At 39.8% G+C, this 27742-nt stretch overlaps 1 protein-coding gene across 4 annotated transcripts; it reads right to left on the minus strand.

Moving 5' to 3' along the window:
- Positions 1-668: 668 nt before the first annotated feature.
- Positions 669-27068, minus strand: RBM27 (RNA binding motif protein 27). Of its 4 annotated transcripts, none has more exons than XM_076350502.1 (21): positions 26920-27068; positions 23932-24050; positions 22963-23087; positions 20451-20542; positions 19676-19869; positions 18563-18820; positions 17763-17996; positions 16360-16494; positions 14123-14272; positions 12120-12267; positions 11675-11828; positions 10234-10497; positions 9985-10113; positions 8970-9092; positions 8352-8426; positions 8079-8243; positions 7551-7655; positions 7253-7444; positions 5167-5253; positions 4596-4706; positions 669-3956 (listed from the first exon to the last, which is right to left on the minus strand). In XM_076350502.1, the coding sequence occupies exons 1-21, from the start codon at positions 26976-26978 to the stop codon at positions 3870-3872; spliced, it is 3006 nt and encodes a 1001-aa protein (XP_076206617.1). In that variant the 5' UTR covers positions 26979-27068; the 3' UTR covers positions 669-3869. The 4 variants fall into 4 exon arrangements, with proteins under 4 accessions (XP_076206617.1, XP_076206616.1, XP_076206618.1 ...); XM_076350501.1 differs by having other exon boundaries at positions 20451-20557; XM_076350503.1 differs by lacking the exon at positions 14123-14272 and having other exon boundaries at positions 20451-20557.
- Positions 27069-27742: the final 674 nt, after the last annotated feature.

Below are 27742 nucleotides of genomic sequence, written 5' to 3' on the forward strand. Positions count from 1 at the left end.
CCCTACTCCTCAAAACAAGAGTGCAGTGAAGAAAGGAAAAAGGAAAAATTCCCATCCTTGTAAAATTTCTAGTCTGTTTTCAAAAAAACCTTATCACAGCACACTAACGATATGGGTAAGAAAAGGGAATGCAAGAGAAAAGGCTTTTAAAAAACTGGGATGACAAATAAACATTTACATTCATGAAAGGAACACAGGAAAGAGAAGGGAATAACAGAAATTAGTGAAAGAAGCGAAGACCAAGAATAAAGTTAACAGTAAATTAGTTTTCAGACCAAATGACAAAGGGGTTAGAGTTTGCATGTATATAATATCATGTTTTGTACACACCATTTTCAACAACCCAGCAATACTGCAAATCCGTAAGAGAGACCACGGAACCCACCATGGTCTATAAAACATTTTTCATTTTCTGTTGAAACTTTGACTCTTCCCCAAAATGTAAAATAGCCTTTACTGGAATCCCTCCCACCCGCATTGTATCCTCCCCCCCATCAATTTAGCTGTCTTAATTAGTACTATTTCAGAGCACTGATACACTTCAAGATTTTTCTCCTAGCTATCAACTATTAAGTAAAACAAACTTGCACACACATTCCATACAAATAAATACCCCTTCACACATATACTCCCCCCCAAAGAAAGTGATAACGCTCTTTTTGTGACAGTTGTAATTTTTTTTGAATGGTTCTGCTATCCAATTTATTTAAGTTAGAATTTTGTCTTTTCTAAATCTTGAACCATTCCATAGTATATCTTTATTGCAAAAAAGTCAACATGCATCTTAGAAATTCAGATTGTAATCAATAAAACAAACATTACATATATGAATTTAAATGTATAAACAGTTAGAAATTCAACAATATCTCCTATTATACTATTACACAAGTTCACAATTTGTAAAAACTATAGTACAAGTTTACTATACACCAAGAGGAACTTTATTCCTTTTCACATGATTTTGTTAAAAAAAGTGTTGTTTTCACAATAAGCAGGCAACTGTTTTCAGATTTATCTTTTCAACTCTTGAGTTTGCTTTGTTCTTTTTGCTTAGGTTAATTCAACAATGAAAGGGAGACAATTCCTCGTAACAGTCACTTTTCGTATCACGTACTCTTTCAATGTTTATGCCCCAGACTGGTAACGTCTCATTACACATCGCCTGTAAATACACTGGCTGCTGTACACAAGTTACCTTGTTGATTATAAATCTTGTCTAACGTACTCTCTGAAAGTCCACGTGAATTTCACAATAAAGCGTTGCCATAAAGTAAGCTGTACGGTCATGTTACCTATTAAAACAAACAAAACCAAAACAAAAAACCCCAAACATTATAATACAGCCTAGCATACCCTAAAGCACAGGGAGATCCATAAGCTTTGGCAAAATGAAGGTCACTTTCAAACAGCTTTCCTCCGCCTTAAACACCAGAAGTCGGACACGGCTATACTGCCCATCGCCTAAATTCCCAATAATACAACAGCATGCTTTCCACACACAAGCTAAGTTCAGAGGCAGAACTCACTTCTGTGCCTCAGCGTTTAGAAATCATGTTTGGGATGTCACTTGAGGGTTTATGTAAGCCTGCCAATGTGTGCTGTAAAGGGGGGGGGGGGAGAGAAAAAAAGAAATCGTATGAAGCTCTCAAAAAAAAAAAAAATCATTAAATAAAGCTACCGCACTCGCTTCCCTCCTGTGGCGCCCAACTTGAACAGCCAGCATGTCTGGGCAAGGGCAAGTGTCCCTGAACAGTGTGCCAGTCAGGTGTCACTTTAGAGCTAAAACCATATGAAAAGGAATCCCATTCTACGTGTGTCAAAGGCTACTGCAATTTTTCTTACAGCTTCATTCATTCACTGTAATTTTCATTTTCCAAATACAAAAATACAACAATTCTTATTGAAATCTATACGCTGGTAGTTTTAGTACACAAAAAAGCAAAATATTTACAAAATTATACAGTTTAAGAAAAAACTCTGTACAAAAAAATATATAAATCCTTTTGTTCCCTCTATCATTTTTTAAACTGTCAGGACTCAAATATGTTTGCTGCAATGGATTTTTCAAAATATACACTGACCGAGCCACAGACATTAAAAAAAACATTCGAGATGATGGGAGAAAAGCAAGATATTCTTCTAAGTAGGTAGGATTGGTTTCCCCTCATTTCTTCATGTCTGTAATTTAGCCTCAGTATTGGCAGGAAAGTCCTAATTATATAAAGAGGTGAGGTTTCAGTGTGAAGAGACAGAATACTGAAAGACATGTTCCCTTCAACTGACAAGGAAACAGAAAATCATACTGTTTTGACTTTCGATGCACCACCACGGCAAAAGGATAAGGACGTTGGGGAACTCTTAACCCAAAGGCATGCTCAACTCCATGTCACTAGCCAAGTTCAGAGCTGTGTCATTTAAAGGTTTTGATGTATGTTTTCCTTCAGTCGAGAACTTGCTGGGAAATATACTGGTAAACTAATTATTCAAAAGAGGAGAGCATTTTTGCACCGACATTCTGTTTATTTTGTATAGAAACGTACATAAAATGTACTGAAAAGTGTACGGTACAAATGGACAGAGTCAAGGAAAATGCTTACCAGATAACACGTTCGTGAACCGCAAGAGCCGTGTAACAGTTAAGATACATGGCTCAAGTATCTGAACTTGTTATCCTCATTTCTATCACAATACACACCATTTCTGCGGGGGGTGTGTATGTGTTTTTAAAATGGTACAACAATAAGGCAACTGAGAATGTAATGGTGTTCATCTTAAATGTATTTGTCTGAACAAAACTATACTTGGAGATAAATTGATAACCTTCCAAAACCAGCTCTGAACACTCCTCTGAAGACTTACCACTTAAAGCACTGGTTTAACGCCAGCCTTCGAGCAGGACACCGACATTCTGTTGGCTAAGCAGCATTTTGCTCTGAACGCTTCGTGGATTTGGTTTGAACATAAACAGTTGGTAACAGGGAGAGGAGGAAGAGTTTCTACTGGCTGGTAGGCGGTTGCCAGTTTAGCTGTTTTTCTTTTTGAGGAAGTATGAAACTCATTACATTCATGCTCACAAATACTGAAATGCAGTAAACAAACAGTCTAACTTAAACGTGAACCTTATACTGAAACTACAGAAGAAAATCAACAGTGAGTGAAAATTCACTCAAATATGTGTCATTGCTGATGTTTTCTGTGAAGCAGAATTTGAAGAAACAGAGTGAACTGGACAATATTATAATAATACCCTGTTAAATTGCTTCTTCCATCTCCTCTCACAAAAAGCAGTAGAACATAGAAACTGTGTGGCTTTCAAATATATTGAAATAAATGATTTATGAACCTAGCCACAAATAATTCCTACAATAAGTGATTCCATATGAAATAAAATGCTACCCTTTTTCAATTAGCAAATGAGGCAATTTTTTCTTTCGTAACATTTAATGAAAGTTTGCATCTTTCCCCTAACCCCGTAATATTGCTAAATAAAACTTGTAATATCTTTTCAATTATAAACTAACAAATCAATCACATTATAAAAAACCCAAAACAAGGTAATACAGGTGACACAAAAAGAGGACAAGAAAATACTAATTTTTTTTCCCCTCTCTCTTTTTATCCTTCTTAAATAGAAAAAAATCACCACCCTGGTGAGCTTGATAATTATGTAAAAAGTTACTGGGCCTTTGGCTAGTTTAGTATCACAGCTCTATATCCGAAATGTTTTTATAACAAACTTTGCTCACTTTAAATCTTGTGGTTTGAAAAGAAAGTAAAGCTTTTTTTGGCTCATCAACTTCCTTAAATAAATGTTTAAAAGATGTAGCTTGAACTATATTCCTAAAATTATACATTTCCAACATCAAATTTCATCTTCTCCAAGAACGGGATTCATCCTCATCTTCATCGTCATCATCATCATCTTCGTGCAAAAATAGATCTGAGGTTTCAGTCTCCTAGATGAAGAAAAAAAAAAAAAGTACTTTTAAACAAAGAAGTTCCATGCTGTATCCTAGGAAACATGTCGTGCAACCCAGCATCAGTTGTACTTTCTATCAGGTTCTTGTTTACTGTACGCCTCACTGAAACGCACACAATTACATTCAACAAGTTTTATGGAAAGAACAGTAGCTTCACACATCAAGAAAGGAAAAGAAAGCCAAACTTCAAAGGAAGCGGGAATAAACAACCACCCACCCTCTCTGAAACAACAGTCTGCTGTTAAATGCCTAGACAGAGAAACCTTTAAAAGCTTAACGCATTCATAATTACAGGAAAGAATATACGTAACTTATCCCACAGTGGAGCATTAATACTGCGAAGTAGAGAGATCAGCAGCCTGCATATAGCGAATGTGAGGTTTCTTTTCATAGCTGACAAATCAACATCCCATCCAGAAAGTGTATTTTTTTTTTTCCTTTTCCCTTTTTTAAAATGTGGAAAACATACCTGACTATTCAAAAACAGTTAAGTTTCTGGTTTGCAAAAACATCTTTTATGAAATTTCTTCAAGTAAACAGAGAACTGTATCCTAAAAGAGCTCTTAGCTATTAGATTCCTAGAAGAGTGATTAGGTTATTAACGTATTTTCATACCTCTTCCTTAGACTCCTCTTCCTCGATTTCTGTAGACACAGAAGGTACCTTAGGTTTGTACCATGATATCTGTAGCCTTCGGTCTTTGAACCGGGATCCTTGGTTAGCAGCCTAGATTGTGTTTTAAATGAACATATTTTCAAAAAGAGGATCAAGTAAAGAATTTCTAAGATCGCCAGCAATGAGCTAGAGCCAGTGAACATCATGCACATTTGAAGATCTCAAACATATAAGCCACAATCATCCACTTCAGTCTTCTGAGAGCAACTTTACTCAAACCTGAACCTGCTACATAATGCTCATCTACCAGCAATCTGAAAAGATTAACAGAGCTCCGAATCGATCGTGACATTGAACTTTTAACAGCAAAAGACCTATGTTACTATTAAGGTAAACAGGAGGTGCTTCCCCCTTCAGTGACACTATATGCCGTAGCAACCAATACCCACGCTATCTAGCTCAAACTAGTAGGATCAAAGCCTGCTAAATTTTAAAATACAAAGGCAGACACAAGAAGTTAAAAATTCTTATTTTAGAATTGTGAAAAAAATATATCCATTATTCTACTTACATTCTCAGCTTCTGAGCGAGATTTAAAAGTTAGAACAACACTTAATGGGGAATCCTCTTCTTGAAGGTCTTCAATATCTCCAAATTTCTATGAGAGGGAAAAAAAAAACCCAAAACAAAAAAACCTATCAGGAACAGTAATAATATTCTCCTCCAAAAAGATGATTATCATGTGCTACAATTGCAGTGTACTGAAGCGCCACTGAAACCTTATTTTTTGGACAGAAAAGTGAGAGCCAGAGAAATCTCAGCTGCATCATCCAGCAATAATGCAGCATTTGTACCGGTATTTTTGGGCAAAAGCTCAGATTTATCGTTATTCTAGTAAGTGGAGCTTAATTTTGCAGGAGGAAAGGAAGTAAGTGTATTAATTTATAGCTCAGAAGTGAATTCTTTGAATTCACTGTTTCCCTTATTCTCTTCTGCCCGTCGTTGTTGTACTTCTTTAGACCTGTTAAGCAAGTCCTTTAGAGCTCATTAATTTGCAAAAGAGATTTCAGTAATAGGAATCAAACTTTGCTCTAGAGCTCCTGAATACATTCTGTAAGTATGCCACCGGGAGGAGGAAAAAATATAATCTAGTATGGCTAGATTAACAAGAAGTTTGCATTTTTAGAATTTATATATTGCATAATGGTTAAAATTGGAATGACCACAGCAATGATAGTTAAGGAGTAAACAAACTTCAAAACAAGCAAAAAAAAGGATTTATGCATGGAGTACAAGCAGCACAAAAGAAAACTCTAGTCAACTTCAGATTTAATATGAATAGCAGAAGAAAAGTAATTTAAAAGCCAGTAAGATAATAGCTTGAGTAACAGCACTAGTTGTTTGTAAAAACTTTTACTGGTTTTAGCAGCTAAGGATGGCTAAAACTTTCAAAAACGTGAAGTCTCTCAGAAATAGAATTAAAGCAAAGATCTTTTTTAAAAAGGCACTCTGGTCCCCTTAGGACTTTTCCCAGGGTTCATGGCACTGTTATCATACCATAAAGCAGCTTGGTTTTTTTGATCAAACCACACAACATTTTTCACTGAATTTACCTAATCAAAGCAGTAGTAGTGGCCTCGAACTTTTGATAAGCAATGAGGCCAAAGCAGAGAGAAACAGTTCCCCAAAGAGCAAAGCTTACCCCACTGTATGAAGAACTGTAAAGTTCTCTGTTCCAACTCAAACCAGAAACAAACAAGCTTTCAGATTACCAGTTCTCGAGAACTCTACTGCTTTTCTGTATCCAGCTCTAAAGGGTAGGATTCTACAAAATTAGTTTTCCATACCAGTCACCTGCGCTGCAGAGAGCATCCAGAAATACCAAACTGACTTGATCAAGCCTAGATTTCATGCTGGGTCTATTTATTAAGTATTACATGATCTCTCTGAGAAGTTTACTGGCTTTGCACATGAAAACATTTCTTTCTGGAAAGAGTAACTGAGGAAAATGTAAAATCAGTTTTTCCTTTGTTACGTTAACTTAGTTACGATGCTAACACATCCATTAATTTAGCTTGCAAACTGGCAAGCTACTTGCTCTACCATGAGTTCGTAAACAAATTTAACTACTTTGAAACTGATGTCCTGTTTAGCAGAACAGTGCTTTGCTTCTTGAGCTAGAGAGAAACAAGAGAAATGGTATGAATTGCCAATCTGAAAAATAATTTGTAAACAGAGAGAGGCTGATAGGTATTTTTCAGCCTTCTAACGTCTGTTTTAAACTACTTTAATACAGAGTTAATAAGAGTAAGCTATTTAGCTTTGCAATTAAAAGAATGCATTGGGCAGCTATTGTAAAGCAGCTATAAAACACATTACATTTACACCCTTGATAACTCTTGAAACTGTTTGCTTATCCGTAGCCTGTTCCATGAATTCAGGACGAAGTCTTTGATTTGTTTGCACTAACAGAAACAAAAAGACTTGCAGCTTCAAGAATTTGGAAAAGAAACAGTTATTTACAAATTTCTCAGCATGCCTCTCTTTGCAAGTAAGCACACATCCCGGGTATCGGTTACCTACTTAATCTCAGATTTATAGTTTGGCCACAATTCTCCTCTTCAGGTTTTTCTTTCTTAATGTGACCTCATACTTACAGAGAAGTGCTGTAACAATTCATCTTTTTCCTCTTCAACGAAGCCTCCAACTGTTAGTGCTTTGGGACGATGATCTACCACCATATGATTCAACATGCCCCTTCCTCTCCCACCACGACCCCGTCCTCGTCCTCTTCCTTGGGCTGGCACTGTCTTTCCTCGACCAACAGGCAAAATGCCTAAACGGGCAGCCTGGTTAAAGAAGGCAAATAATGTACAAAGCCATCCTCAGTTTGTAAGGATTTAAAACATTTATATATCATAAATACAGTAAAAGCACCAACCCAGACAAACTCACCTCTACTTGTAACTGATTTAGCTTTTTTCGCAATTCAGTTGTGTCTTCTCCAGAAGAGAGTCTCTTATGAAAATCCAGCTCTGCATCTAAAAGTTCCTTTTGTGCCTTAGAGAAAATGGTGCAGAAAGAAAATGGAAGGGAAAAGCAGAACTGTAATGCGTGCTTTTAATGTTTTATTCCACTTCTTCAGCAATACATTTACGTAAATGATACAGACAGATCAGTACACAATATCCATACTTTCCTCTACGTTAATTTTGTTTTAATTGCCACCGTGCCCCTCCCTCAACCCATTTTTTGAGGGACCCAGAATTCTCTGCTTCAGAATTGGAACAACCTTGAATGAGCTATATGCAAAACTAGGTCATCCGAGTTCTTTAAAACCATAGGTTGCTTGTCCGTGGTTATCACTCTCAAGTTCAAAATACTGCTAGGAAATCTTTTGATCTAACGTTGCTGCATTTTTAGGACGTAATATTAGAAACAGTTACAAAAGACAGGCAGGCAAGTGTCTTGCGCAATAAATACCTCTGTCTTGGACTTCAATTTTGATGGTGTAGAGGTTGTAGATGAAGTTTTTAATTCATCCTTTAACTGAGATATTTTTCCTGCTAGTTCTTTTAAGGTCTTCATTATTTCTGCTCTCTCTTCTGGTTTCATGGCCTTATTTTTCTCCAGCTTGGATATCAACATCTATGTATTAATAAAAGAGCAGGAATATAAGATTCCAGGGAAAACAACACTGAACAGACAGGTATCTACAAAACAGAATATATTTACTAGAAGACATTCCAGACCTACCTTCTGGCATTCTATTTGTTTTTCTAACATCTCCTGCTTCTTTTTCCTCATGTCTTGTTGGAGTTTCATTGCCTCCTACACAAGAAGAAAATTCTTTCAATCAGTAAAAAGCAGTCTAGCATTATATGTACTCATATATATCATATTTTCTTCTTCAAGCTATAGAAGTGAAGGCCATAATGAAAACTACTAGTCTGCAAAATGTGCAAGTATAAAGTGTATCTGATCCGGAAAAAAACAATAAAAAGTTGCTAACTTCCTGCTGTGAAGTACTCTACTAAATTTTTGCCCCCTTCAGACACCTCTTAAGAAACATATCCTATGTTGTATTTTAAGTGTCTCATGCCTGCAGAGATTAAAATCAAAGAAATGCCTCAAGAAAACCCAGAAAACCCACACACAACCAAGTGTGTCAAGTAAGACACCCCAAAAGGAATACTCCCTTACCCATGATTTACCTCAACGTGCATTTGCAAGTTAGTCTGATAATGATGACAAAAACTACACTGATGTAGAAAGCTATACAGCAATATTTGAGGTTTAAGTTGCCTATCAAACCTTTCTTTGTAAAGAACTTTGATTGCTATACTGTCAGTCAGCCAATGCATAGTAAAGTACCTGTTTTTTTTTAAGGGCTTCTTGCACATCATGAGGTTTAGACCCTGCACCAGGCTTCATAGATGTCTTTAAGTTTGAAGAACTGTAAACCATTTTTGAGTGGCTTGTAGAAGTAGGAAACATCTGAAACAGTAAAAACACACACACAAAAATATGTAATAGCTTAAAACGAATGCGATATACCATCAATGAATTTTAGAGGAAAGTATTCTGTGAAACATCAACACAAACTTCCAGATTTGTGCAATGAGACAAAAAGACCAAGGCAATTAAAACACATGCATAAAGGCATCGGTCTAACAGTCAACTTGCTTGGAAGCAATCAGCTTAAATGCTTGTTAAAAGGGTTTCTGCAAAAGATACTTTCTTTCCTTCTTCATCTAAAACTCCCTCTGTATCCTAATACCCGCTAGGAAGACCACTGAAGCTGATCTTCTGCATTTGCGTTATATTCAGCTTTGCATCTGCATTATATTCAGCTTCGCAGTCATAGTCCAACATCACACTTTCTGATCAAATAAGGCAGCAAAAGTCACCTGCATATTTCCTTCCTTAAAAGGACTTTTCTGTGGCCAAGAACACATGCTGCACTATGGTATCAGTGTAAACTAAACTGTATCAGCTTGAACTCTGTGCAGAAGTATTCTATAATCTTCTAGCACTACTGTTAAAGCACAGCATAAGCTCAAAAATCACTGGGAAAGCAATTAGCTTCGCCAACAAAAAGCTGACACCACATATAGGCTGTCAAATTTGTTTACTGTGAAGCACTGCCAAAAATATTTTATGCTACTTAAAATAGAGATACTTTGTTTCTGAAGTCACTGTCCCTATTTTATATAAACAGCTAACAAAACTAGGAGGAAATGACTGACCATGGTTGCACGGAACATTAGTGAAAAGAAACAGAACCAACTGGGAACAATTCACATAGTTCTATTTGCTAGTTCCTTCTTAGCTAACAGGCCAAAGCTTTAACTGAAAGTATGAAGATGGTCAGCCTTCGTAAACATACCTGAGAATCCTCTACCACAGCCCCAGACTGGCTTAAGTCAGGCTGGTTTCCACCTCCTGCTCCAAGGCGACGTTTCACTGGGACTTTATTAAGGACGTAGGCACCAGATGCCAGTGGTTTATTCATCACCTGTGTATCAACAGATATTAAAAAATGAAATATTATACACTCTGCTTTTTTGAAGTAGCAGTCATTTAGGAACGCTGATAACCTTCACCGCTCAATCACTAGTTTACGATAGCACAATACCTTTGACAGATTGCTATGCATTGTTACAGCTGGAGTTGTGGTCAGGGCTTGCTGCTGAAGGTGAAGTTGGTGGTGAAGAGACTGCGTGGGTGTCTGCTGCTGTTGTTGCTGCAGCAATGGGGGCTGCTGTTCACTTTCTCTGTGCCACAGTACCCTTATAAACCGATTGTTCAGAACTGCCTCTGTGCTGGAAATTGCCTTCCTAGCCTCGTCGTTAGTTAAGTACTGAATTAGAGCAGCTTCAGGATCATTCTGGAAAGCGACCTAAATCAAAAGTTCATTCGAATGCATTATTTCTCAAGGAAGAAAACACCTCAACCAGTAGCAAACCAAGCTAGAAATAATCTGCAATAACGAGTGGGATATCCAGTGATATTAACAGCTCAAAATACAGCTAAAACATTCTATGTAATTAAAGCCAAGTACCTTTTGGCAAATATTAGACGTACTTGCAGCAAAGCCTATATACAGTAAAACAAAATAAAATGACTCCCCCACCAAATAGCATCATATATTCAGAGCATTGTGAACTGCCACTGGGGTATGACTGAAGAGACCCTGACTCGAAAGCTCTTTATTCTAACCTCCTGAAAGACAACTGCTGTCCAAGGACATACAATGCAAAGGTTCACCCCATTCTCAAAGAAGCATTATCTAACAGTCTTGACTAAGACTATTTTTCTCTAAAAATTAATCACAGGAATAAAAACGTATCTTGGACTTTCTAGTATAATGATTGAGATAGCATGTTTTAAATGCATTATTTCATTATCGAGGTGCAGAAAGCACCACAGTATCTTTTGGGCCAAGACATAAAATCACCAACTCAAGAAATACAAAGGCTTCCCAGGTATCTGTCTTTTATTTAGACCTCTAACCGAGGACTTAAGAGGCAACTGTTATGTCTAGAAAAATAAATGGAAATTAAATGCTATTTTAACCATGTAACTACCCGTGTTTTGCTTATATAGTGCTTTTCCCCTTCTTGCAGTGCAAGGAACACCACTGAACAGGAACCAGTTCTAGGATGCAAAGTGGTAATAAACTGGTACATATAAAGACTCTCCTGTAGCATCTTTGTCAAAATCCTGACTATGAAATACTGCAGGACTATCATACAAGACAGAAATTGTTAGAAGATCTCTTTCAAAACTTATACACAAGTTGCTCAAAAACCTGAGTTGGTTTAGATACTGTTAAACCTGCAAGCCTTTCAAATTCAGTAAGACCTCATGAAGGCAGAAGCCAACATACTTTTACAGAATTAAGATAATAATACAGAGTAGACCAAGAAAAGGTTTCTTTGAATTTGATTACCTACTCTCCCAGTTAGCCTCCATTAAGATTTCTCAAGGAATGTAGTTCAGCCGCAATATTCTAGAAGGCTTCAGGGAAAATAAAATACCCACATACAGGCATAAAACTGAACTTTGTTTTTTACCTGAATGTTTACAATAGTTCCAAATTTGCTGAAATGTTCATTGAGCTGTGTAATATTGTTCAATTCTGGTGGAATTTTTCGAACTTCTAACTTTGTATTAGTATACTGATTCTTTTTCAAAAATCCTGGCTTATTCTGGTTGTTATTTGCTTGCCTAGAGAAAATGAGAACAAGTTAGTAATTTAGATAGGCATACATATACTTAAGTAAGGCAGCAAATGTTAACACACATTTAACTTTTATTTTTCTCATAAAAAGTATACACTCTAGACATTAACAAAAAAGAGCTCCTCCCACCCACCAAATATTTAGTCTCCATATTATGTGGACACAGATCTTCCGACCCAACCAGCTCCCATTACAGGGACTAGTGAACAGCGATATTCACAGCACTGATAGCAATAAAGTGCATTCCAATTAGTCAACTGCAGTTGTTAATTCTTACTTTCCCAGCCACGGTTTCTTTAATGGTGGACATTCCATGCTACTTGGAGATCTTTTCCTGCTGTCTGGTTCAAGGACAACTCTAGTTACATTGCTGCTATTATTTGTAATGGGAATGGGAGGTTCAGTCTGGATGATAATATTGGCAGCTGGAGGAAAGGAAAAAGACCTGTGTTATTCGCCATACATCAACGGAGACATGGGAAAAGCTTTCACTTAAACAGTAAAATAGGACCGAGTTTAAAAACGTAAAAAATTAGGAAGACTTTATCAAGTTGGTCAGTTTTGTTTATGAAGTTACTTCAGAGATCACTTGCTAGCCTAAGTAAACAATTTGAGGAAAACAAACATTTAGTCCAGCCAGCAGGGATGAGATTTTGACCTTTAAGGTTAGTATTAGCTTGAAGAAACAAAGCTAAAACTCCATCTTTCAGGTACTGAAAATTCAGATTCTGCAGGAAAAGAAAAAAGGAAAAAAAAAAAAAAGGAGGAAAAGAAACAAGGCTAGGTTCCCAGATTTCAGGTTAGAGTTCTGCAACGTGGCATGGGCTGAATAAACAACCAACTTTCCCTGTGTTAACCCTTGACAGTGAAAAAGCAACCAAGAACCCGCTCCTCCCACTGCTATTCCTTTGTCATCCCTCCGTCCAGTTTTCAGCAACAAACTGTTAATTAAGCACAACTATGGCATGAAATTATACTCTCGGAGACATTAGGTTTAAAGTTTGAAGCAACTTCTACAAACACAAAGCTAAAGCACTAGATCACAGTTTGCCAAGTATTTATTTACAACCTTTTTAATATCATGCTATTGCTGTTAGTCTCCTGTGTATGCCAAATATTCAACTCCTAAAAAGAAGTCTGAGTTATAAGTCAATTTTCTATGGCTTTTATAGATGGCAGAGCTCTGCTGATTACACTGGTGAGAACAAAGACTGGGCATTTTCGGGCATAATTTTAATCTTACTTTGGAGGATGATTTTAGAGTAAACCTTTCACACACGTGACAGACAGTAAAACAAGTGGTCTGAAGCACCAGCACCGAACACTGGTGAGAATCTGAGGGCCAGCAATAAAGCCCCAACCCTGCCTTTATGATGTTCATTAAGATGAAAACAGCAACAGCAATTTCTGCAATAATATTTAACCATATTCTTTATAGGATGAGTCACTGGAAGGAAATACTAAAAAAAAAATAATCTTTCTTATCTACTGAATAAGAAACACTGAAGTGTAACAGTAAACACTGAAATTTAACATCTTTTCTTTTAAGGATCAGGGTGGGGAAAGCAGGAGGAAAAAAGAAAGAAAGTTATGCTAACAGAACAAAAAATTCTTTAAAGAGCCTTGACTTGTTCTCTCCCCTAAAAGATACTTTGTACATGTCACCACTAAGGGACTACATCCACATCCATCCAGTTAAGGATTCAGAATTACTTAAATGCAGACTGGGATTTCCACGGGCTAGGAGAATTAGAACGCTACCTGCAATGTTCATTTTAGAGAGAACATCTGGCTGACAGGGTCAGACCATCAACAAAAAACACGCCACGATAGTTCCCCTCTTCACTACCGTCGAGGTGGTGTTGTAGATCATCACCTCTATGCCCCTGGTCCTAAACATACCCTTGGCAAATCAAAAGCGGTCTTCAGACTGTACTGCTTAAAGCCATCTTTCTGCACCATTTTTCTTTCTAGAAGCACCCAGCATCCGAAAAGTACCTTCATAGGCTAAAGAGGAATAAAAACCCAACCAACCAACCAAAAAAAAAAACCCCAACCTCGTAACATTCCCAAGCAAGTGGTTATTTTTAATCAAAAAGGCTGTTTTGACTTTAATATGGTCATATTAGCATTTTAAAAAAAGGTAGAGATGTCTGAAAATTGCTCTAAAATACTAGATCAGTGAGAAAAACCTATCGCTTTCAGCCCGAAAAAGGGGAAAGTAAGCGTTGACGGTCTTGGACAAAAATAGCAACAGCAATGACTAGAAACCCTTCCTACCTCTTGGATTTGTATCCATCTCCCCAGATGTTAGGCCAATTAGATTTGGACGCTGCGTTTGTGCTCTTGTAAAGAACTGTCGATACTGAGATCTACCAGCACTGGTAATACTAGGAGCTTCAGGGTTATAGCCATCTGGCTCATATGTATCTATAAAAAAAGGAGAGAAACGAAAGAATTTTTCAAATGAGTTTAAGACTCAGGGTTAATTTTCCTTTAAGGAAATGCATGGATGTCCAAGAATCAGAAGTTGGTTTGGATGAAGAGGAGAGAGAGAAGAGGTCTTACAGCCAATGTGTGTAGCCATTTAAAACCCTCAACTGACCTTAACGCCCAAGTCTGTTTGGGCACGTTCTCTTTTGTTTTTTAATCTGATTGTTACTATTTGTCAAAAGCGCATAGGTCACACTAACCGAGCATTGCTGATGAGCTGCCTGAAAGAGGAATGAGGTGTCTGTATGACAGCCTTCACAACGTCTGACAGTGTTTCAAGGGGAGTAACAAAAGATTTAGTTTGAGCATTTATTCTGTAGGGCCCAAGATGCAAAGAGATTTTCAGTCTTTGCTGTCCAACAGTCTAGTTTATTTCAGAAAAGGATTTTTTTGGGAAGAACGTACTTAAATGATTCCAATCAAAGAAAGCTGAGAAATCAGGTAATTTGACCAATACTTACCTATTAAATTCTCTTAATTTATCTAAGAGTGAGATCAGCTGTCAAGCTCCAGTAAGTACTAATGATTATTTTAATTAAAAGGGGTAACCACGAGAACACAAGATGACAGGATTGACTCATACTGTTCCGCCAGCCCAAGGTCCAAATCAAGGATGATGCATTTTTCCAACCATAAAAAGGAAAAGCTATAGAAGAACTAGAATGAATAAAGTCTATGAAAAGCCTCCACAGAAACACAGTACATCCTGGAACAGAAATGAATGCCTATACAAGAGGACTTGACAGACTTGAAGCACTCTAAATTTCAGCTCCTTATTCCACAGCAACAATGAAGACTTTACAATTTAAAACAGATGCCCCAGAATTTCAATACTGATGTTTTACAGTTTAGTTTCAGACTCTGCCAAGAGCTTTCATTAACCTTGCACGAGCTGAACCACAAGTTCCTCCTCCACAATTTGGCACACGACTGATTGCAAGAGGGCAACCAGCAGTTGTTACCATAACAGTCCAAGAACAGGACATGAGAATCTCCACGGATGTTCTGGAGAACAGAATTACATAGTGCAACTGAAGTCAGTGATGCCCTGCGAGCTAAGACAGACAGAATCACCCATTAGAAGTTCTGAAGCTGAAAGAATCAGATGGTAACATCTAAATGCCTGACAGCATTTGGAGACAATTGAACAGACTATCTAACAGGATATTTGAGTGACTGAAGTTCTGAAAAGCATGGAAGTCACAAAGGAAATGACATGGATCATGAACTAGAGCCCTCCTCTGAATAAAATTCAGAATATTTATGTAAAAAAAACCAAACCCAGATGGGAATATTAGAAAACACTGAGATTTAATTATCTTATTTTGCTCATGTAGAACATGGAAATGCCATTACTCCTTTCGTTATTAAAGAAATATAAGCTTTTCTGGATTTAAATTGAGCAATCTAGGACTCTCCAGGTATTTTGCTATTTACCATCACAAAAACCCACTTCTTAAAAATTTGAGCTCTGTTAAGGAAGATGGACATGTCCATTGGAAGCCATCCATTTTTTTTTCAGTTAGAAAGCTAGAACTGAGTCGATTCTGGAAAAAAGATAGAAAGAAAGTACTAATGTATACAAAGACTGTAGAAACTATTGTGATACACAGCTGGGGGAAAAAAAAAAAAACCTCTCTCATCTGTAGTAGCCAAAACCAGATAGGAATAAAGACCAAGTTAAACAGTAATTACAGGTTTGCAGATCCATCTTTTGCTTGCTAATGTTCTACTAGACAGCTTGAAGATGAAGGGATCCCTTTCTTATGTAACAACCTTATTGCTTTGAGCATTTGAAACCCAAACAAAGCTCCCCACAAATGATCTTTCCTCAGTGACAGAACACTACTGCTATTTCACACAGTAACAGCAGATGATGGACTGACCACATGGAAAGCCATCAGACTTCTTTTTAGATTTGTATGTACTGGAGGAAGACAGAGGTAACAATTTCTAACCACACATCAACAGAGGAATTTTAAAATTTGTTCTCAAGCAGATTTTAAAAAAAGGTATTTGCTTACGTTCTGATACTGTATACAGTAGGTTCTGGGGTAAAGGAGGAGGTAGTCTTGCTCCTACAGGTGCAAGACTGGGCACTGCACTTGTCCCAGGCTGGTCACGATTATTTATCAAACTTGACTGTGTTAAAGGTGGTCCTACAATGACACCATAGAATAGATCACTAAGACTTATAACTCCACAGATAAAATATACAAACAATTCAATGCAATTTGTTTATGCCTTGCTTTGAGCAAGGTCAAGATTGTAAATATCTACAATCCCACTACAGTAAAAGTAAATTGAGAAGCCCTGTTCAGGTAAGTTACTCTGTTTCCAACACCTTTTCTCCTTCCCAGAAATGACAAAGCTTTAAGGAAAAAAAAAAAAAAAAAAAAAAAGGAAAAAAGAAAAAAAAGAAAAAAAAAAAGAAAAGAAAAGTGTCTTTTCTTCCCCAGAGGTTTATTATTGTTAGAGCTTGCATTAACTGAAGCAGCTCCTCCCTCAGCTCTGCCATGGAGAATCAAGGCTTGCTCAGAGCAAGAGATCGTATCAGCAACATTTAGATTACAGTTCTAAAACAAGAACTACCAGGCAGAAGGCATTCACAGACAAGGAATTTATCTAGCTATTTTTGCTTTGTTTGCACCGTATACGATACGTATATTTCTACTTACTATATGCCCAAAAAAGGACAATGAGTTACACTACACAACCTATGAAGACACAATTACAATCAGAGAGCACTGTCAGTTCACTCAATAGCAAGCCAATTCCACCCACTAAAAAGCTCATGCAAAGTTTAGGGTTAATCCTATATAAAATTATTTCTCATTCCATAGCTGCTGCTATTTGATACAACTATCACAGCATGTATTGTGTTACTGGAATAGAGTACTGAAACAGAGTAACCACGTATCTAATATTCTATTTCTTGATATAATTTACTTTATAATATGCAGTAAGATAACAAAAAAGGCTAAACAACCCAGAGATTGCTGTTGAGCTAAAATAGATCTTAGATGTATCAATTATGTATTGCTTTTTACTAGCAGATAATACAGCACAAACACAGAAATTTATTAGAACTTTTAGGAGATTAAATCTCAACATTTTTGCATTAGGGGGAAAAAAAAAAAGCTAGTAATCCAATTGTCAGTGATCAATCCAAACAACACCAGGGTTATGAGATTATCTGAAAGATAACCCCCTCCACTTCCCCGCCCAATTAATCTAATTTAATTTGGAGTGCTAGAAACATCATATTTTGCAAGCTGATTTTTCAGAATTATTTTGGCAATATTTTGAATAGCACATGGCTAGCGAAGACACTTGAACTCATTACTTTGAATACACATAGAACTTCCAGAAAAAGCCATCATTTTAACTTGGTGACAAAGAAACACAGAACGATGTTTTGACTTACTTGGTACGGGAAGCACAACAGGAGGTGGTGCCTGTGGATGAGCTTGTGGAACTGGCAACCTCATGTTACGAGCTGGACCTGGCAAAGGGGGCAGAAGCATACCAGGAGGAGGAGGAAGTCCCGGAGGTGGTGGAGGAAAAGGAATCATACTTGGCAAGGAAACTTCATCTACTACTAAAGGATCATTTCCATGATCAAACTGGCAAAGATCACCAAGTACACAAAATCCTCGCTCTGCAAAACAGGACATTTAATAATCTTTTTAGGAAAAAAAAAAAAAGAATTAGTTGTCAGCAATTTGTAGCATCTCAGTTTTTGCTGGAATTTCTTACTAAAGAAAACATGCAATCACTGATCCAACATTACATTATCAAATGAGGTTTCAAAATAATTCAAATTAGAATAATCTTCCATAAAAGCATACAAACATACATGCATCCATCATAAAAGCTGTGGAAAAAGAAAGTCAGAAGTACCACCTGTTTTATATTAAACACATATACTGCAATCTTTATCAGAACTGCCAGTGGTTGAAATATTTGCCAAGCATATACAGATTTGTGAACAAACTCTGTATGTTCTTATCCAGCAACTGTCAGATTGTAAGTAAACAGCTTCCAGTAAGACTAGTTATTTCCCCAGAAAAATATAGGTCATATTGCATCTTTTACATACAAGGTATACTCCATATGCTACTGCATTTTGACTTGCTGCCTACATGTAGTTAATACCTAATAAAAAAAAAAGGTCCCAGAATAATTGAAACAAGGTATGAAACTGAAAACTAATAAACAGTTTACCATCATAATCTCGACATCTTCTTTTAGGAGGAGGGTTTCTGCCAAATGAACTGGGATTGCTATGATTGTTGTAGTAATTTGACCAGCTCTCTGTTGTGTTTTCAAGATGGTGCGCAGGTGCAATTACAGTAACAGCACTGGGAATAGATTGTGCAGAGGAATACTGTTCACTAGATTTACTGGGAGACACAGAAACCGGATTATACGAGACTTCAACATCATTTCTTTCACTCTTGAATTTTGATCTCTCTCGGTGCTCTGTTAAAAGGAAAAAAAAAGTTCGGTCAAGTCTTCATGCTTTGTTCCGTATATCAGAGCCTTGAGAAAAAGATAATACACAACAGTATAAACATTTCCTTAAATATTCAGTATTCTGCATGTTAAACTGTTCTTGAAGGAGCTTAGTCTTCAGCAATGGAACAAAAACCAAATATAATGCAAACAGGGTTTTAACTTCAGAAATCTAAATGTTTTCTTTGCAAAATGCACATTCATTCCTCTACTCCTTATTCCACCCTGGATTACAGCTTTCTCTTTTAAAGTAGAAAGAGGCGGGAAAAAGCCTGAAGCAAACAACCAACCCCCCCACCCTTAACTAACGTGGTCTCAACATGCGTTGAAATCTGTTGTAATCTGTGCCTCTGATTTTTCCAACAAACCTGAATTAGCCCTAAAAGAATAACGGATCACATGGTAACCACATTCAATTACAAAGAAACCGTCTCTAAAAAATACAGAGTAACAAAGTGAAAAAGAGAGTAACGCTATTTTGCAAGAAGGTAGATCCTGGGGGGGAGGGGGGGAGAAAAGAAAAAAAAAAAACCCAAACCCAACAGCTTTGTCAACACACACAGCACAAAAATATCAGCTACCAATATCCACCGGTATACACCGGTGGATAAATTAAGAGCTTAGCAAAGAAGAAAACAATCCCCTTAACTGTTCTACTCTGAAGAACAGCATCTTAATTAATACTTTCAGGAACACAAAGCTCTCAAAATTTGCTCCCACTGCTCAAGGACATCTACAGCCTGCTGGACCACAAAGTATGTAGGAGTCACCACACATCACCGACATTAGATGTTCTCCTAAAGCAGCACCTTGGGTACTCACCAACACTTCTGTTTGTATCACGGTCTTTGCTTCTACCCCTGCTGCGGCTACGACTTCGACTTAACCCTCTGCTTTTACTACGACTTTTGCTCCTGCCACGTCGCCAGCCAGACTTCTCTCTGTACAAGTCACTCCTGTCATAGTATCTGTCATAGTCCCTCCATTTTCCATCATCTCTCTTTTTGTCTCTGGTTCTAGAAAAGACATATGCAGACCTTGTTTATGAAAAGAGAAACCACATTAAAAAACAAGCTTGCAACAAGTTAAGATACTGTTCATCCTTCTCATCCAATCTGGACAGCGAAACATTCAAGTCAGAACTTCCCAAGTTACATAGAAAAGTACAGAATCTCAAAGTTGAATCACTAATTCGTAGAAACCAGCAAGGGGAGGACTAAGAAGAATTGGAAAGGTGAAAAAGTTAGACAACCAAAACAGAACACGTTTTAAAAGTGACGTTGACACTGTGTGAACAACCCCCCCAGCCCCTAAAGACCCCCCCAACAATGCTTTTCATTTATATAACAAGGGAAAGAATGGAACTGATGACATTCCTAGGTATTAACATCTGAAAAACACTGTCATTTTTTCGGAGGAGACCAACTTCTAGTGAAAGGTTCTCATGCACGTGATCAGATAATACATTGCAGGTAGAGAAAAGTAGGGAGGAGAACACTGTTTTTATGAAAAATCACTACCTACAAGGTAAAAATCCACAGTTAAAGATTGCCAGCAAATACAGAAGAATATATTAATATTTTGGTTCAAAACTAACCTTTGTTCACTGGAATCCGCACGGCTTCTCTGCGGACTGGAATACTTCTTTTTCCTGCCATCCCGCTCTTCCTCAACTGACTCTTGAAAATTCTGTTTAAGAGATAACTACCAATCAAGAATGAGTATCATTTTTTTTTTAAATGAAGAAAATAAGGCCAAGATTTAGTTCAAGTTACAGTTAGCATCCTGTATAAAAACAATATTTAAGTATTACTTGCACAGAATACTTAAGCACTACAAGTAATCAAGCACTAGAGGGTGTTGAGCTTTTTGTTTCAAATCTTTCAGGTTTTTCTGCAGAGGAGATGCCCCAAAATAAAACCACTTTGATATTTTGTTTTTAAACAGGATTAATGAAAGGGAAGTTCTCTATCCACTCTCTATCTCATTAGTTAGAGCAAGCAATTCTACAAATGAGGTCTTTTCTGAATCTCGTAACTGAACACAACTAAGGAGAGTTACTTCTCCAAGTAGATATGTCACTAATTTACACTTTGAAATAAACGCTTTAAAGCAAAAAAAACCATTCACATGGTTGAACTAGTCACATTTCCTGCTGGCCTCAACAAAAGCAGTTTGAGAAGTCTGTCAACTATACCACTACTGTAAATCACTTTGAACCCATTTTGTACTTTTGCTGCCATTTTACACTGCTTAGAAGTTACTGTAAATTTTGGTGGCAAAACTTTACATGCAATAATCTTTAAAAGGTTTTTGCCAATTAAAGCAAAACAAAAAGGAAGGCTTCCTGCATCCTTGTTTAGGATTATCTGGGGAGAATTGGTAGAAATATTCAAGACTTGGCTTGACAGGGCTCTGGAGAGCCTAACCCGAAAGGCCCTGCTTTCAACACAAGTTGTATCGCATGGTATCTGGGGTCCCTTCCAACCTAGACTTAGCTATGATTCCACTTGTTTTATTTTGTGTCCTCCATTTGCAGGAATCGCGCAATACACTGCGCTATATGACAAATCATCAAGGCCTTACTGATGTTGAAATAACTAATTAATGTCCCGATCCTGTAAAGTTGTCCCATAAAGCTGTCCTAGATATATCTTCTTTTGCCTTATGCCTACCCCCTCCCCCAAATTCCCAAAACCTCCCTCTTTCCCCCCACCAGAGCACTGGTTAAGTCAACTGAAGGCAGTTCTAAAACACTTTTTATAAATTATGACAGTACTTTGAGAACTGATCAGAAAACTATTGAAGTGAAAGTCTTGTACAGTTGCAAATTATGAATTTCCATCACCAAAGCTACTTCCATAAATTGTCGTAATTCTGGGTCTCATCCTCAGATAAAAAAAGGACATCAGAAAAGGGAGAAAAGAAAGTGAAGAGCAACTTTAATTTAAATCAACTGATGAATCACATGCTGTCAAATAAGGACCTGCATTCCGTAATATAATATAATACAGCTTTGTTTTGATTGACTGACAGATTTTGATCTGCAATTATTTGTCACCTTCATGACCATCAGCCAGTTTTAACTCTGAAGACAGAACAAGTAACTCCAGCAAGGTCTTTCCTTCATGTTATTTTAGGCTCACAGACAAAAGCACAAATCTGAATACCCATTTAGAGTACTTGTCAGAAAAAAACGCTCCCCATGGTACATTTATAAAGAGAGCAACAGTTTTTGCTCTTAACACCGCATGACATAAGCATCCCTGGAGTGAGGGGAAAGGACTGGAATTTCATATATACTCTCTGACTTTATTTGTGACTTTGCTATAGTAATTAAAACGCATATTCAGCCTAATGTATCTTGGCAAACTGTGATCAGAGTATACGGAAATGAACATTTACTTCTATAGCAATTTTTTCCCCAACTCTCTCTCAAAGCTGGTACATTAGGATGCTACAAACACAGAGAAGAGGTCTCTTCCCTTGGAAAATCATCAACTTAGAGGAAAAAAACCCCATCTATCTTAGACAAGCGATAGCAGAGGATTATACAACATACAAAGAGATTTAGACAGCTATGGAAGTATTACTTCGCTTTTCTCAAAAACTTGATTGTTTTCAATTTTGTCAATAAAACTTAAAAACAAAATAAAAGAAAGAATTGTTGGCAAATGAATGCTACCTCACTTCTAAAAGTAATTGTCCCTCAATATAGAGGCCACGTATTTCACTGATGTTAAGTATTACAGAAAACATTTTAAATAATTTCTATTCCTCACACAATACACAAAATTGGAAAAGGAAACGTTTTGGAATGTTTTTGCTTCTTCCCCCTCTCTTAAACCCTTCCAAATCATTATCAGCTTGTGTTGCCAGGGACATCTGAATAGGATTTCTGAACGCTATTAATCTAGATCAAAGGTAGGCTCTACAAAGAGATCTTAAAATGTTCTTGTCTGAATGGTCATCTTCCATTTTTCTTCAGATGCACTGAGATGGTAAAGATCATTAGTAATCATGGATTTTTCTTTCACATTTTACCTCACAAATGTACAGGATGGCTAATTTGGAAATTAGAGGCAGGTAGACAGAAAAAATAATGTTACCTCCTCCTTGACTTCTTCTTTTTCCTGACCTGCAGGCTTCGCTTCTACTTTCGTGGGTTCAGGAGAAGGAAGATAACTCTTTGTGTACAGACTTTCAAAAAGTTTATCTACAAAACCTGAAGTTTCTGAGGATACAGAAAACAAGAAAACTTTGTTACATATTGATTTAAGGGCACTCTTAGATTTACCAGAAAAGTCCCTGAAAAAAGTCATCCAGGTGGACTGCTCACAGCAGCATCATCATCTTAGATTAACGAACATTAGTTCCATTCAGGGAGCTGGAATTAAATTTGTGGAACTTGAGGTTGTTTATTTAGACAAAGAAATTCACCAGGTGTATGTAAGACAGAAACAGAGACTTTTCCTTCAATCACATTTACAACTTTGAAATGTTCTGAGGGGCAAGCGTGATCGAAACATGATCAAGGAGTAAGTCCACAGTTACTCCGTTAGCTACAGCTAGCAGCCTCTTTACGGCAATTTTTATGAGAGCAAATCATTCACTGAAGACTAATCATGAGTTTAACATCAGATCGCAAAAAAATGCACAATAGCTTCCCCAGCGAGTGTCAGAATTTCAAGTGTTTAAAACCTTGAATTTGAACCAAATTGCTATGAGAGCTCACCAGAAGCCTGAAAGATTAATATGGACCAGGTTTTCAAAAGTTATTAAACATCTGTCAGAGAAACTTCTGGCAGCATGACTGATACTTTAAAATGAAATTGCTAGCTTTTATTTCAGAGGATTTCCTCCCACCCACCATGAACAAGACGAAGCTACACGACTTCATCTTCAGATTTTTTTTTTTATTTTAATCACAAGATCTTTATTCCTTCACACTCTGTAAGAAATATTCAATTCACAGATAACAAGAAGTATTTTGAAGGCAAAAATGGTGCATCATCCTTCCTCCTCCCCCCAGTGAAATGAAAACCACCGAACAGATAAAGTAGTGGAGAGCACAGTACCTTTTTGCAGAAAGACATCCAGCTGATCAGCACAGAAAGCTTTCAGCTCTTTCTCTGGTTTGTCTTTCTTGACTAATGCCACAACATAGTTGGCTAAGGCTGAGGGGTCTGCGTCACATCTATGGAGAGAAAGATAGGTTCTGCTGAAGTATGCCAAAACCCCCGTGTTGGACAATCACTGTTACGGAAGAGCCACCAAAGAAAACCTGGCAACACGCGTCGGGTGCTTTTCTGACATCTAACACCAACGCAGCCGCACTGGGATGACGGAGCCAGCAACGTTGGGGTTTTTTTTTCAATTATAGCAGAATATTTTAGTTGCCTTGTGACCACCCCGCCACCCTACTACACCTGACAGTGTTCCCACTCTTTTGCTCCTTCCTGAGCTTTGCTCAGGAAAAACAACTTTCTTTTTTACAGAACCATCCAATTCTAGAGCAACTGAGCAGATGCCATTGTTTCTTAACTTTCTCTAAGCACAGCAACCACCACCAAGTATGACTCTACGAGAACAGCAGAGCAAGTACCAGGAAAGTCACTGCACAATTATTGTAAAGTATTAAAGTGTTTTTGAAGTATTAAAACATTATTACTGTGAAAAGTAGTTCAGAAAGATATATCACAAAAGCACATTTTAAATATGCACACAGATATGTTCTGTACAGCTTAAGTTACTGTGCCTAACATACCGGGGTTTTCCTTCCCCAAGGACTATTTCCACGCCTACAAATCTTACGATAATCCTTTAACACTGGTAAAATGTCTAAAGGGGTGCAATTATTAACACAGATTCACCATCCGCACTACCTAAGCCCTTATCTAGCTTCATGACAGCCAAAGATAGCCAACTTTGTGCAGCAACACTCTGCACTAATCTTTGGATATTGCTTTAAATTCCATTATTCAGCTATTAGAAAAGCACTCAAAGTACGAACTAGATTAACAGTGTTAAATGATTAAGCAATAGCTCCTCATTTTGCCTCTCTCAAAAGATGCAGATGCAAGCTATCAGATGGTAGGTAGGAACCTAAAACAGTTTGATGATTTAAAGATTTTTTTTCCTTTTTTTTTTTTTTTTTTTTAAGACTTACATTTAGAGAGGGGATTGTGTATTTTCTAAGAACATTAACTATAGAAATAGAAGGAAGTAGTATAAAGTATATAGACCTCAAAATAATCTCAAGTAAAAAAAAAACAAAACAACCACCAAAACGGAAAACAAACAAACAAAATGCAGAGAGCCATGCAGATGACAACTGGTTAGAGAAAATAAAAATCCTCAATGAGCAGCCAATCAAGCAGCTCTACTCCAAATTAGTTTGCTCACTGTTTCCAACATCCGATGAAAGCCATGTTAAATGTAGCAATTAACAACAAAGAAACCACAACTTTACAGATTTTACAGTTCTTACACACACACACTCACGAAAAGAAATAAACTGTGTGTAACGTATTTGGTGCTACTGCCCACATGCAACTGACTATAAACCTTCAATTTAAAATAAAGGAGGTGATCCATCACTTTATAACCATTCCCATTCCTTTCTCCATGTACTCGTTTCTCGTAGGCATCACATTGCATTACGCGTTAGAGGAGCACGCGTGCGGTGTGTGCACTTCTCCAGGTTAACCGTTTTGCATTTTCACCCCTGGATCCTCGGCTGTCAGGACCCGCCAGCGAATTCTACGATTCTCTGCCACGAACCCTCGCCTCCAACTCAGGTCCCTATAGTGCAGCTCAGATACCAAAGGAATGCTGGACAGCAGGACAGAAGGTTGACTGGAATTGGCAGTGAAGGTGTCGGAGCAAGAGTTACGCTCCAGTCTAGACAGACTTTCAGAAGGATTTGACCAAGTATCAGAGAGACCCGTTATCTTAAAAAAGAAAAAAGGAAAGTCGTGAAGAATTTTCAAAGACCCGCTGCTTGGTGACTACAGCCGAGTAGTTCTGAGGCCTATTTTAAATATGGAAATAGAAAAGTATCCGTAGAAATATCAGTTAACTACACACGGTAAATGTACGTCCTGCAACTCCAAACGGGTCTGGGTTTCACCGTGCGGAAGCTGTAAGGCTAGCTAGCTACTGACAAGTTAGCTTCCTTCAGAAGAGCCTTGCTACAGACGAAGCTCCGCAGAACACCCCGCTACACCCCGGTCACAGGCATTCGGCCAGCGTGCAAGGTGTTTTTCAGAAGCACAGCCGTGTTCACGACCGACGCAAAGCCCCTCGACACGATCCTCTCCCACCGCTCATAAAACCCGAGCCGGCCCTCCCGGAGCCCTCCGCCGGGAGGTGACCAGCGCGCCCGCGCTCTCCAGCGGACCTTCCCCACCGCGCACTCGGCTGCTCCAGCGACTCCCCTCAATCGGCTTACAGCGCTGTCCTCAGGGCTGTGCCACGAACCGGCGTTACGCAGCTGGAGACCGAGCTCCGTCACCGCAGCCCCTCACCGCCGCCGAGCAGCCCGCGCCCCGGGCCCGGCGGCCGCCCGCGCCCCGGCGAGGCGGGGGGGGGGGGGGGGGGGGGGGCGGGCGGGGGTTTCGCAGGCAGGCCAAGGCCGACGGGCGGATTTTGGGACAAACGGCCACGCCGGGCGCACCGGCCCTCGGTAAATCCCAACCCTCGGCCCAAGCCCTTTGCACCGCAGCCTCCCGTAAACCGAGCGTGTGCTCAGAAGCGCTGGCCACCGGCAGCCAGCCGCGCGGCTCCGGGCCGGGCCCCGTCACCTCCCAGGGCCTCGGGACGCGGGGCTGCCCCGGGCTCGGGGCGCCGCAGCGGCGGGGCGAGGGAGGGCAGGGCCCGGCGCCGCACCGCCTCGCCCGGCTCCCGCGTCCCGGCCCCGCACGCAGCCCCGTTCCGCGGGGGCCGGGGGGGCCCCTGGAAAGCGCCGCCCGCCGCCTCCCCTCACGGCGGGGAGCAGCCCTGCCCCTGCCCCGCCGCCACACCGCCGGCCGGGCCGGGCCGGCCCTGCCCCCGCCCGCACTCACATCGGCTCCAGCAACTTGGCCAGCCAAGACTTGAGAGCGTCCACGTTCTCTATGATCATGGTGGCCCCGCTGCTCCGCCCGGCTCGGCTCGGCTCGGCTCTGCTCGGCTTTACGCCGCCGCCGCCGCCATCGCCGCCCGGCCCGGCCCGCTCCCCGCAGCACTTGCTCGCCCCGGCCCCTTCCCCCCGCCGAGGCCTAGCACAGGAACTAGCCGCCAGCCCGCAACGCAGCCTGCTGGGCATAGCCGGGGCGGGACCAGGCCGCCGCTCACCAATCAGACAGCGGCGCTCGTACGCTGCGAGCCAATAGCAGCCACGAAAAGCCGTCCCGAAGGTCAGCGGAGAACCAGCAGGCTAGGTCGAGCGAGCACAGGCACCCCGCTGCGACATCTTTGGGGGCGCTCTTAAAGGGGCAGCGCTCCCGGGCGGCCGGGCAGCCCGCCGAGCTGGCGCCCCCAGCGGCCCGGCGGGAGCCCCGCGGCGCGGCGGCCCCCGCGCGGCCTGGCCGGGGCGGGGCGGGTGGGTTTGTTTTATTTTTCCCCGTTTCCAGGTTTCCGCGCGGGGAGCCCCGCCCGGCCGCGTCCGTCTGCCGCTCTGCGGGCTCGGGCCCCTGCGCTGGCGAACCCGGCCACCGTGACGCCCCCCCCCCCCCCGGCCTCCCGGGCGCGGGTCGGTGCCGCGGCCTCTGCTGCGGCTGGGGGAGGCGGCGGCCCCGCTCCCTGCGCGCGGAGGCCCAGCGCCACGCGGCTGTCCGGGCTCCGCCGGTGCGAGCGCAGCAGGGGCGGGCCCGGCCGCCTTACCGGCGAGGCCCCGCCGCGCCCAGC

The sequence above is a fragment of the Aptenodytes patagonicus genome, chromosome 12, assembly GCF_965638725.1.
Source record: "Aptenodytes patagonicus chromosome 12, bAptPat1.pri.cur, whole genome shotgun sequence".
Lineage (NCBI taxonomy): Eukaryota > Metazoa > Chordata > Aves > Sphenisciformes > Spheniscidae > Aptenodytes > Aptenodytes patagonicus.

What these genes read in the sequence shown, in the direction of transcription:
- RBM27 (XM_076350501.1), bottom strand. Translation starts at nt 26,978, where the DNA reads ATGATCATAGAGAACGTGGACGCTCTCAAGTCTTGGCTGGCCAAGTTG. An exon ending in ACTGTATACAGTATCAGAAC is followed by an intron (nt 14,273 to 16,359) that starts GTAAGCAAATAC and finishes CTTTTTTTATAG; the next exon opens with ATACATATGAGCCAGATGGC. An exon ending in AAGAGGAGTCTAAGGAAGAG is followed by an intron (nt 3,957 to 4,595) that starts GTATGAAAATAC and finishes TTCTTCATCTAG; the next exon opens with GAGACTGAAACCTCAGATCT.